We start from the raw sequence: 13233 nt of genomic DNA, 5'->3' as shown, positions 1-13233 counted from the left end.
GCTACCCGGCCAGGGTTTCTGCTCTTTCTCAGGAAGGATCATCTTAATGTGGCAGGAGAGTTCATGTGTGGGTTAATCCGCTCATGAGCTCTGTAAGTTCTGTACATCTTGGGAGCTTTGGTCACCTGGGTGTGCTCAGTGACAAGGGAATCTACATCTAAACCCTTAAGTTCAGCATTGCTCTCTGCATTTTTAAGCATGTGCAGCAAAAATTCAGTAGTTTTTGGGCCACCAACCCTGCATCCAGCCCCATTTGGCCTTGGCATACCTACCAACTCCACCATTGTAATGAAGGAATGGCACATATTGCTTCTGTAAAGTGACATCCTTCAGATACCTGGTGGCTTTTTGGATATGCATACCCTTGATGGCCTGGGCAGTTTCATGAATGTTCTTAAAAGTGAACATGAAGACCTTGAATGATTTGCATGGTTTTGTGGGGTTTTGTGGGTGAAGTGAACCATTTTCAGAAGTTACCTCAGGTCCACTTACGGGAAGAGAGCTCAATAAAACAATTTTAAAACAAAAAACAAAGACCTCATCTGAGAAAGAAAACAATGTTTCAATAACAATGTTTTCCCACACTATAGGGTATCCCAAAAAAATGCATACACACTTTTAACAGCTGATAGGTAACTCACTTAATTTTCACTCCTTTTTAGGTTTAACTGATTTAAAATAATGGATGAAGCCAGACTAAGCTTTGAATTAAAAAAATTTATCCAAAAGTGCCACTAGACCTTTTTTTATGGGGATAAATAAAGATAAAGCTTACAGGACAAAACCAGCAACAGCTGACGAATTGAGGGCACATAAACACCAAACAAAATGACTCTTGATGTTTGCGATTCCATTCATTGCTTCGAGTTATCAGCAGTGCCTGGGCCAGAGTGGTCATCAGTTTGAAAATAGGCATTGACAACAAAATCATTCATTTCTGTAGACTCTTTTAAAATTTTTAAATAAACCGTATTTTATATATCCTGACTTTATAATCAAAGTGCATATACATTTTTGGGGGGGATACCCTGTATTTACTTATCCAGAAAAACAAGGAAATTTTATGGCTCAATTTTTTGGCTGTACTTTTCCCAGTCACTCTTAAAACCACCTTCCAAATTCAATTAAATACATTGCTAACTTATGTTAAAAAATTTTAAAGGACTATTATATTGAGTTTAAGCCAGGGGCTCTAACCCTCATTGAGTCAGAAGCACCTGGGGCAACTTAGAATTAACAACGACCAGGACACCATCCCCTGAAGATTTTGATCCAATTGGTATACGGACAGACTCTCCCACAATTCTTACAAGCTTCCCCCATGGATTTAAGCATGCAGCCAGGATTGGGAACCACCGATGTAATTCAACAGAATACAAAACCGTATTTCTAAAATCTTTTAGGTGAAGGCAGACCTTTTCTTAGGCAAAATAAAACAGAGATTTAAGAAAAGTTTGTTTTTAATTGTACAACTATAAATGAAAAACCACATAAAACACAAAATTAGTCATAAAACCAACTTTTTAATTGAAGCTATAAAAAAAGAGGCAATATCATTGATAAAATAATTAGGAGACGATATTTAGTATGTTTCAAAAGATTTAAAACAGGAACAGGACACTTTACAAAAAGTTGTGTGGGAAATAAAATCCTTAAACTATACATAGAAATGTAACATTACAGAGTATCTTATAAAATACAATGACAGAAATATAAAAGGACTGTGTGTGCTCTAAGTCTGAAAACTATTAATGACCAGATATTTAGGTTTAAATGTACAGTTCCTGGGTATGAGAATCATAATAGTATACACATCTTCCAAACCAGTGGGCAATAGTTTTCAATTAACCATGAGTGGTATCATCTTCTACAAAGTCTTTGGCCATCTCTGCTGTGATCACATCGATATGACTAACCTGAAGAAAAAATGCCAAAAATAAAATCTGTTAAATCTAAAGAACTGTATTGGTGTTCCCACTGTAGAAGATCAGAGTTAAAACATACAGCCTACCACCTATAAATTTTACATATCAAGTCAAATGATTCTAAAGCACTGACTGATTAGACATTTATAATGGTGTTTCTTCAACGTGTAAGTTTAAAAATATTCTGCCTTTTAAAGCTCTGAAGACATGGACAAGTACTTATGCCTAAATTTAAAGCTCAAAACACGAAGAAAAATTGTGTGGTCCAGCCAAATATAAGACAATGTACATAACTGCTAAAGACTTCATTAAGTAAGCACCGAACAGACGAGATTGGAAGATACTGTCTCTTGATGCCAATGAACATAAAATCAGTGCAATGAATGCCACAAAAAACCTGCTAAACCTCATAGGTATTTGAAGTAAAAGCTTTTTCTTTACCAAGACATCATCAGATAAGCAACAATTTTCTAAATTCTTTCATGACTTACGTAACACAAAATAAAAATTCAACAAATATAATGGATTAAATATTACATGAACTTAAATTTCATGTAAAAGTATTACCTTATTTCTGAACTTTACACCATAGAATTTATCAGCTGACTCAAGCAGTTCAGGCCTAAATGTAGTTGTAATAAATTGAGCATGTACAGCAAGTTCCATAATCATATCTGTTAAAAAAAAAAAAAAAAGTAGTTTTAGTAATTTAATAAGACCCTTTTCTCAGATCTTAAAATTTGAAAAGTAACATTTACTCTTACTTAAAATTCAAAACAGCCTGTGACTCTACTTTTCATGTATATATATCTACAAAAATTATCACCTTAATTTTTAAAATTAGAAATCTTTAACCCCAATATCTTAAAAGTTACAGAATATAAAGCAGCAGCAACTTCTAACATAGCATTAGAAATAATGTGAGAGCAAGATATTTTCTCACATAAAAAACAAAAACAACCTTTCCTCTGCTACCCCTCCCAAAGATCTTTTTTTCTTTAATTGACCTTATTGGGTTTTTTAAAATATGTTTTTATTGATTTCACAGAGAGGAAGGGAGAGGGAGAAAGATAGAAACATCAATAATGAGAGAGGGTCATTGATCAGCTGCCTCCACACCCCCTGCTGGGGATCAAGTCTGCAACCCGGGTATGTGCCCTGACTGGGAATCGAACCTCTATCTCCTGGATCCTAGGTTGATGCTCAACCACTGAGCCACGCTGGCTGGGCTGGGTTGTTGTTGTTTCTTTAAATTTATGTTGATTTTTTTTGAGAGAGAGAGAGAGAGAGATAGAAACATCACTTTGTTGTTCCACTCATGCATGCACTCACTGGTTCTCTGGTATGTGCCCTGACCAGGAATCGAACCGGCAACCCTGGGGCATCAGGCCAAAGCTCTAACCAATGGAGCTAGATGGCCAGGGCTTCCCAAAGGCCTTTTGAACTTACTAAAGATCAAATACAGATTCTTTAAACAGAGAATCAACGTTGTTTATGACCGTTACTACTCAAATACTGAAATATAAGTTTTAAAATGAGAGACTTCTACACAAAAGTTTAACTAAAGTAGGATTTTCTTTTTTATTGACTGTTAGAGAAGGGGTGGGAGAGAAAGAGACATACATACACACACAGACATCAATCAGATGCTTCGCACATGCACCCCAAGACTGGAGACTGAACTACAACCTAGGTATGTGCCCTGCCTGGGAACTGAATCTGCAGCCTTTTGGTGTACGGGACAACACTCCAATCAGCTGAGCCACAGAGGCTACGGCAGCAGTATTTCCAACTGATTCAAAGAATTGTATCTTTCTCACAGAGCTAAACTTTGCAAAGCAGTCTAATACTAAAAATTTTTGAACCTATTAAGAGAAGTTTTCTTTACTAAATACATATCCTGTCTAGAAACCCCAAATATCTCAGGCAACGAGAAATCACTATAAAAGAGGTAAGCTATCATTTTAAAGCACCTTCTCATTGTTAAGTACAAAACCAAAACTGTACCTGACACAGCCTTTCTGTGCTGAGCATCCAGAGCCTGGTCAATCTCATCAAACAAGTAAAAAGGGGCTGGGTCACATTTCTGAATGGCAAAAATCAGAGCAAGAGCTACCAAGGATTTCTGTCCACCTGAAAGCTGTTGCATTTCTCGCATTTCACCTTGTTTTCCTGTAAATGACACCTAAGAAAACATTTGAGTCAATATCCTAAAGGGATAGTCACAATCACCTCTTCAAATTAAATTGGATCAATTAAGATATGCCAACTATTCTACAAATTCTACTGAGATAATCAATGAGGAAAACTGGGTGAAAAGGTATTTACCCTAATTCCAACTCCAGTGAACTGGTCCACTGACGGGACACTACTCTGTGACCCAGAACCCCTCTCGCTTTCACCACTCCCTTCGCCTTCATCCTGAGACTGACTGCCCTCCACGTCTCCTTTCTTCATCACCAACGTAGCTTTGCCACCAGGTACCAGCTTCTGGAATACTTCACTGAAGTTCTTGGATACCTTAAAATAAATAAATAGATAGATAAGGTTGGGTGTCAATTTGAATATAAATTTTGCTTAGATGGAATTATACGTTATTACTTAAAACAAAGAAAAGTATTTAAAAGCAATCAGAAGTATTTTTTTAAATATGTATTTTAATTATTATTTTGAGAGAGAGGAAAGAGAGGGAGGGGGAAAGGGCAAGAAAGAAAGAGGGAGAGAAAAATGTTGACTGTCATTCCATTGATTTATGCATCCTGGGCATGTGGGAACGATGCTCTAACCAACTGAGCTACCTGGTCTGGGTCAGAAGTTTATTTGTTTTTTGAGAACAAGAATAACAGATTGAATCCTTTTAAGAACTGTGTAAAACATTCTAGTTACTATGTTAGCAACTTATATGCCGTATTTATTCACATGTATTAGATCCAGTGGAAAAAAGGTTTAAAATCTTTATAAACTGAACAATGAACTGAATGCTAGCTGAAGCTTTTGTCTTGTGTATTTACTACAAAAAAAAAACATACCTGTTTAAAAGTTAACTGAATAGCTTCATATTTTCGAAGTTCAAGTACATTCATCAGCTCCATGATTGATTTGTAGCCCCTATCCAATTCTTCTTGTCGCTTTATTAACTTTTCTTTTTGCTCAGAGAAATTTACAAACTGATCTAAAGCTTTTTTGTTAACATGGCTATACTTCTTCAATTCTGTGTTGCACTGTTCAAGTTTTCGAAACAACTGTAAGGAGGGAAAAAAAGGTACGCATAAATTCACATACAGGAAAATTTGCAATGAGATTTCAAATTTAAAACCGACAAGATTTACCTGTTTGAGGCTCAGAGTTTGGTATTTTTCAAATGCTTCCTGAGGAAGTGATCCAAGTTCTCGAATTTTCTTCATACACTCTTCTTTCTTCTTCAGCAGCATGCCTTGTCGATTTGTCATCTTTTCTAGTTCTTTAGTATCATGATTTATAGCATCCATGTGTTCTTTTTCCATATTTTTCCAGCGCTCCATACTCTTCTGAAGTTCCTTAATTCCAGCTTCTGTTTTATCAATAGAATTGTCCAAGTCTAAAATGGGGTAAAAAAACAAATTAGGCCATAGTACCTATTTTATAGCCAGCGTTATTTGACCAAAGATTTTATATTAATGGTCAAAACTATCAAAATAAATAGGCTTTTTCAGTGTTTAAATTTTACTGTGAAAAGTCATAAAACAATTAAGGACAAAATTAGGAGTTTACGTGAGAATCACAAGTATAGTTTTTATTATTCAATGTTTATGTTTATAAAAAACTAAAAAAATAATTTTCTCAGAAACTAGGTGATAAGAGACTTGATTCAGCTATTTCATACTTTTCTCAACAAAATTAATAATTTAGTCTCAAACATTTCAATGAAACAAAGATTAGTATTTATAATCAATACCCTAAACTCTGTTCACTATAGTTTATGATGATGGAAAACACAAAATCATTACTAGATGCTTTTGCCTATTTGGATATTTCATTTTGTAGTAGACAATGTTATAAAATGAATAAACTAAATTTAACTAAATACCTAAAAAAAATTTACTAAATAATAATTCACCTTCTGATCGTGCCATAGTATCTTTTACTCTTTTATTGATGGCTTCCAGTTCTGACGTTGTAGCAGTGAGAACAGTACCCCCTTCTGTCTCCCTCAGTTCATTCAGTTCCTGCAATACAAAAGGACTAACTATGAGCATTAAGCCACAAAATATGAATTTTGTTAGTTTCGAAATATTGTGACTACCAACAGTTTCTATAGCTATGTTTGCACAAGCATTCAAGAAAACAAAAAAATATACTTCATATAATTGCAAATACTTAAAGTACCATTACAGAGGGGAAAAAGTAATAATATAATTACTAAAAATTTTCTCAGCATCTGCCTACTACTGATAAAATATTAACAACTTTTGCTGAGTACCTAGATAGGTGCCAGGATAATCATACAAAACATTATTACTATTTGCTTACTTTACACAGGAAGAACCTGACGCTTAGAAATATTAAATGACTTAGCCAAATCATACACCAGGTGGCAGTGCTAGGACTCCAACTCAAGGCAGGTGGCCAGACTGCAGGTCTTTCGGTCCCCAAAGTCCATGCTCTCAATCAGAGACTCTTATATGCACTTTCAAATGGTTATGATCATCAAGGAACTCCCACAAGAGAACATACCTGCTCTACTTGGTCCAAGCGTTTTCTCAAATTCTCATTGAGGTAAGTCTCTACTCGAGTAATAATGCCTTCTAATTTAATTCTTTCATTCAGCAACTGTCTGTTTTCCTAAAAGAAAAGAAAATCATTTGTCTAGGTAGGCATGTACATTTCACACACAGGAATGCTGTTAATTTGCTGTCCTCTCCATTACTTGTGTTCAAATGAGCTGAAATGGAATTTTATATCCTTCCAGAAAGCCCTATATTTTCTTCATTTTCTCTCTTCAGAATGCTAAGTTTTTGTACCTGGTTCTTTTTATAAGCATGCTACCAAAAATAGTTTTTTTCCTGTTTTTCATTTTTTTAAATGTTTTTATTGATTTTAGAGAGAGGGGCAAGGAGAAGGACAGAGACAGGAACATCAGAGAGAAACATGGACTGGCTGTGTCCTCCACACCCTGGCAGGGACGAGCCTGCAACCCAGGCCTGTGCCCTGACCTGGAACTGGTGAACTCTGGGTTCATGGGTTGACACTCAACCACTGAGCAACACAGGCTTTTCATTTTTTGGACTTAGTGTTGTTTACATCTGTTTCAATAATGTTATTAAAATGTTTAATCAAAATAATATTAAATATGTAAAGGTGGTCAGATCAATAAACACAGCAAAGCTAATAAACCCAACCTTACTAATGATAAATGTGCATTGAGTAAGACAGAATAAACTGAAAATTTCTTGTATAACTCTAACATATACAGAATGGCTTAGAAAAACTTACTAAAATCTTATTTTATTTACTCTTATGGATATTATAAGTCCAAGTGTCATTTTTACATTTTCTCAATAATCTTTTTGCATTTTTTTATTAACAAGAAAGACACTTTCACCGTAGCCAGTTATCAACAATATTTTTGTTCCTATCAATTGTACTTGCCTGCTGAAGTTGACGAATTTCATCATTCAGTGCATCTACTCTCTTCTGATCTTCCAGGCTAAGTTGAGAAAGCAAATCAGTTCCCAGTTCTGCTTTCAATGACTCTCTGGTGGACTCCATAGCATGCAAACTTGCCTCCAAACTTTGTAAGCTTCGTTGCTATAAGACAGATTATTCTCTTATTAGTAAAGGTATTAGTGACTGTATCACTTACAACAGTAAAAAATTGGTAACAATCTATATTTGATATTAAAGTGAGCTAAACAATTATATAAACTCAATTAACTATTAGGTATCCATTAAACTTGATAATTAGAACAATGCAGCAACAATATTCTTGATGCAATACTATGGGGCTGTGTAGAATATCATATCCCATGATCAAACTATATAAAAATCTTCATACATATTCGTAAGAACCAAAAATAGTTACTAAAATATATTAGGGTAAAATAACTGTGGGCAATTTTTAGGAAAACAACAAAAACAAAACAGCCTGGCCAAGCGTGGCTCAGTGATTAAGCATCAACCTAGGATCCAGGAGACCGTGGTTCGATTCCTGGTCAGGGCACATGCCTGAGTTTTGGGCTTGATCCCCAGCGGAGGGGCCTGCAGGAGGCAGCCGATCAATGATGGCTCTCATCACTGATGTTTCTCTCTCTCCCGTCCTCTCTCTGTAATTAATTAAAGATATATTTAAAACAAAACAAAACTGTTGTTTTAGTACTACTGACGTACCAAATTAAGTTTTATCAAACGGCTTCACATTTATAAGACCAATATGTATTATCACTTGTAATAGCAGTAAGTTTGCCTTCTACTCATTTTAATACTGTGAAGAAAATGCAAATAAAATAAACTCTATAAGTAGTACTTTACAGACAAAAATGGTTACTGACAAATTACTATCAGATAGTACTATTATGCCACAGTTCAAAAATGACTATTTAATGAAGTTGAAAAGTCTGAATGTGGGCTACAAAAGGAGACTGTGGGTACCCTTGGGTATAAGTGTGGTATAATAAATGGAGATATCCAAAAAAGCATGGGGCTAAACAAAAATGGAACACATGAAATCCAAGGATAACCTGTATAACATGGTCCACCCAATTCTATATAATTAAAACATCTATAAAAAAAAGGCATACTTACGAACCTTCGGCATAAAGGTTTTTTCTGACTGCTGCCTCTTCTCTTTTAGCATCTTCATTTCTGATAATATACTATCTCGAGAGGCTTTAAATTTCCTTTGCTGGGTCTCTATCTGCTGCATTTGGTTCATCAACTGGTCAATTTCATTATTAATCCATATACAAGGCTAAGGAAAATTTTCTCCAAGTTGTAAATACATCTTATGTTCTAAACTCTCCAGTTCTTACAAACACATTTTGTATCCCCTTCCTTTTCTTTACCCTTAAGTAAAAGTTATTTCCTCAAATTTATGGACCATAACAAATGTTAAATTAAATGGCTCTCTAGAAATGTTATAGGGAAGTGAGTCACGTGGGACTGTTTGGACTCACTGAAAAGTTAGTCACAGTGACAGGAGTGAGCCAAAGTGGGGCTGCTGTTAGCTCACTGAAAAGCCAAGAGAAAAGGGAGCCTTGGAGACAGGTTCAGGGAGTTAGCCTGGAACCAGGTGCTGTTGCCCATTGCTCCCCTGGTTTTACGTCTCATGGGGACCCTTAGACTTTAGGAGATGCACATCTGAGCCCTGGCCAGTGTGGCTGTTGGTTGGGCATCATCCCATGCACCAAAAGGTCGCCAGTTCAATTCTGGGTCAGGACACATGCCCAGGTTTTGGGTTTGATCCCTGGTCAGGGTATGTGCGGGAGTCAACTCATTGATGTTTCTCTTATATTGAAGTTTCTCTCTCTCCCTTCCTCTCACTCTAAAAATCAATAAAAATATATTTTAGAGATGCACACCTGGGAGGGAAGAAAAGTGTAGGTGTGTTGGAGGGTGTGTGTGCATGTGCACGCTGAACTAGCCACTCTTAATGGAACACCATTTTTACGGATTTTGACAGCCATTTCCTCCACTAATACTAAATCTGAACCAAATGACCTCAAGATAGTAAAATCTAATAGACATTTTCAACCCTTACATATTAAACTTCTATGGAGTATGTAGCATTTCTGATACCCCCACCTCACCTTCTTCCGTGAAACACCATCATGGTTTTCCTTCTACAATTTTCTGACTAATCTTCCTCAGTTCCCTTATAACCTTAAATTGTACTGTTCGAGTTCTTTTCTTAGAAGTAGACTCACTACTTTAGCTATTTGACAGCAAAGTAAAGGATCAATGCTAAAATAGCTGTTACTGTAGTTCGCCCGTCTTCAGGAGTTAGAGAGAAACAATATAAGCTTCTGTGCTCAAAGTCAAAGTAAAACACATGGAATTTTTTCTCTGTATATGAGAAGACACACCTAACATGCAAAAGATCATATATTCTAACCAAAATGCAGTTCTTTCTCCACAGTAACACAAGACAAAAAGATATTTTCAATATTTCTGCGCAGGTTTTCATTGAGCTTTGCTTCAAGCTCACCTAGTTCTTCTTCTGCTTTTCTAACATCTTTTTGTAATTCAAGTCTAGACTTCCTTGTGTCATAATAACCTCCAGTTAGAGCACCCCGATGACTAACTTGGTCACCTATAAACAAAACATAAGAAAGGTAGTAATTCTTTATAACAACTTTACTCAATGGTATACTGACTTATAATCAAACAACTAATCTAAAGGCTTTACTTATTTAATGAGAATTAAAAAGAATTTAGGCTACTCTGAAAAAATTTTGCTTTCCAATATTAAAATTTCCACTTAAAAATGTACCTTCTCGGTGAGCCTGAGCATCTACCAAAGAGAAGAAAGTGCTCAAGAATAATGGAGAATGTGAGTAGGACACAGAACTAGCTTGGAATTCCCACTGGCCATATTTGGGAAAATTTGTTAAAAAATGGTGACAATGTAGTAACACACTGAGTAAAAAAAGAATCCATCAACCACAGTGATGCTTGAAAGGGCTTTCTTTACAGAAGAGCAACAGCTAATAGCGACAGCTAATAAATACAGAAGCACTATGAGTAACCACTTTGAAACCCCAGTGTATTAACTGAATCAGGCAAGGATCAGCAAAGGATGCTAAATCATTGGTAAATAAGTGGTGGGGGACCTGGCTGGTGTGGCTCAGTAGGTGAGCATCATCCCATGAACCAAGAGGTTGCTGGTTCGATTCCCAGTCAGGGCATATGTCTGGGTTGCCCGCTCAATCCCCAGTAGGGAGCATGCAGGAGGCAGCTGATAGATGTTTCTCTCATCCATGTTTCTATCTTTCTATCCCTCTCCCTTCCTCTCTCTCTAAAATCAAAAGCATAGCTTTTTTTAAAAAGTGGTGGGGGAACATGATATTCAGTATTCTCAAAGGACATTCCCACATAACATTAATTACAAAAGGGAAAAGGTTTACAACTGAGAGATTTGCTAGCATCAACCTTAGCATCACTAACAGTGGGACACATTATGTGATACAATATCTACATATCACTTATGCCAAGAATTTTTAACCTGAATCTAATGAGGAAGCAAGAAGACAAGCCCAGCGAGTGGGACATTCTTTGAGAAAGTCAGTTTCTGGGGGTAAGAAGGAGAAGGAGACACTATCCTATACAGAAAGAATCTAAAGGGAAGACACTGCCTGCATCCCTGATTTGGATCCTGGGTAGAAAAATATTTTGAATATGGTAATCACTTCATAAGTATATAAATGTCCAATCACTATGTTGTACACCGGAAACTAATATAGTATTATGTCAACTATACTTTAATTAATTAAAATTTTAAAAAATACTTTGAGGCAATTGAGAAAATTTGAATATAGATGCTTTTTTGGTTTTATTAGGTTCATATTAAATTTCTTAGGTGTAAAAATGATATTATGGTTATAACAGAGAATGTCCTATTCTTAGGAAATACATGCTTAACTTTTAGAGATCAAGTGTCAATGTTTTAAAACTTATTCTTAGATGGTACAAAACAATAAAAAATTATACATTTATAGACAGAGCTGGAGGGTGGTTTACCTTCTTTCATCAATACGTAAATTATAAAGAGAGGGGGGGAAAAAGTGAGGGCAGGTGAACCTCTGTATCAGGGGTTCTTAACCTGGATTCCAGATAAAATTCAGATCCTTAACTTGAGAGGGGGAAAATTACATCTTCATTTTTATGCTAACCTCAAATGAAATTTATTAATTCCTTCCATAACAAATGAGACAAGAACCACAGTAGTATTATCAGTACTTCTGACTTTGTTACCAAGAGAAATAACAAGTACTTTCTATCAAATAACACTTGTCACAAATTTCAAACTAATGTTTACATGCAGCAGCGATTCAAAATTATGATGTATCAGACCCACTGCTAAACCTTGTTTTTGAATACTTTAAGAATTACTATGTCATATTTTTTAAAATGTAATAACCCATGCCAATACACCAATATAATTGGTTTCTTTATGATCCAAAGTATTTTGGTTTATGCATTTAAAAACATAGAAAAAGGGTCCATAAGCTTCATTCACCAAAGAACAAGAGAGTCCATGGTGCAAAAAAGATTAAGAATCCCTATTATAGGCCAAATGATTATACTTAAGAGACTTCAACTAACTATAAAGTGTAGATCCATAAACCAACTATTTAAAAAATAAGAAATAATTGGACATGAACTTTCAAATACTCTTAAAACTAAAATGGCAAATAAATTCCATTACAAACCTTCCAGGGTAATGCAGTCCATAGTGAAAGCACGGGCCAGCTGGGTTGAAACTTCCATGCTACGACAAATCAGTGTTTTTCCAAACACATGTTTGAAGGCTTTGTCAAATCTGGGATTGTACCTCAATTTACTTATCATAGGAATAGCATCCTAAAAATGAATATTTTTTGTCAGCAAGCAGAGAGATCACTACAGTTAATTAAAGCATGGTGGCAGAATTTTATAAATTACGTCTTTATGAAACAGAAATAAACACAAATGACTTCATATTTCAAAACTATTGGTTTTAATACTGAAGAAGTTAGAAAAATCATTCCACTGAAATAGCCTGGAAATTGAGCTCATGTAATCATCTAGGTTTTCAATAGTAGAGCACAGTGATAAAGGGCTGAGTGAACAAGCTGCCTAACTTCTCTATATAAGTTTCTTCATTTATAAAATTGTAATAACAACACCTTTCTCATAATGTTATTAAGACTAGACAAACTAATATATGTGAAACACTTAGGACAACATCTGTCACACAGAAGGGCAAAATAAATGTAAACTAATAGTATTTCCTCAAAATGCTTTAATTTTATATCTATCTTAGTCAGAAAAATGTATTTTCAGGTAAAATTTCCCCCTTGTTAGAATTTTAAAATTAGGATATAAACCCTACATATAAAAAAATGCAATATGTTAAGTTTAAATGAATAATTATAAAGAGAACACCAATATAACTAGCAAGCAGGACAAGAAACAGACACTGCTGAAATCTAGAAGCCATGACTGTGCCCCTTTCTAATCACACAGTGGTTACCTCCAGCAGGTGACCACCATTGCAACTTTTATGATAATCACTTCCTTGCACTTATTTCTAGTGCTATCATCTAAGTTTAGTTTTGTTCAGGTAGTGTAA

General features: G+C 35.4%; 1 protein-coding gene across 1 annotated transcript in view; it reads right to left on the bottom strand.

Annotated features, from left to right (window-relative positions):
* Positions 1-1445: 1445 nt before the first annotated feature.
* The window catches only part of SMC3 (structural maintenance of chromosomes 3), a 28558-nt gene continuing 16770 nt past the window's right edge, over positions 1446-13233 (bottom strand). Inside the window, exons 18-29 of the mRNA XM_081158057.1 lie at positions 12332-12482; positions 10060-10212; positions 8710-8861; positions 7554-7712; positions 6639-6746; positions 6022-6130; positions 5255-5502; positions 4955-5167; positions 4254-4445; positions 3933-4110; positions 2493-2599; positions 1446-1916 (exon numbers count right to left, since the gene is read on the bottom strand). Of these exons, the coding sequence (XP_081014183.1) occupies positions 1845-1916; positions 2493-2599; positions 3933-4110; positions 4254-4445; positions 4955-5167; positions 5255-5502; positions 6022-6130; positions 6639-6746; positions 7554-7712; positions 8710-8861; positions 10060-10212; positions 12332-12482 (1842 nt within the window). The 3' untranslated portion in view covers positions 1446-1844. The remainder of the gene's footprint in view (positions 1917-2492; positions 2600-3932; positions 4111-4253; positions 4446-4954; positions 5168-5254; positions 5503-6021; positions 6131-6638; positions 6747-7553; positions 7713-8709; positions 8862-10059; positions 10213-12331; positions 12483-13233) is intronic.

This window comes from Miniopterus schreibersii (assembly GCF_964146895.1).
Source record: "Miniopterus schreibersii genome assembly, chromosome: 14".
In the NCBI taxonomy this organism is placed as follows: domain Eukaryota; kingdom Metazoa; phylum Chordata; class Mammalia; order Chiroptera; family Miniopteridae; genus Miniopterus; species Miniopterus schreibersii.
The sequence above is the reverse complement of the archived record's forward strand: the minus strand, read 5'-3'. Positions and strand labels throughout refer to the sequence as shown.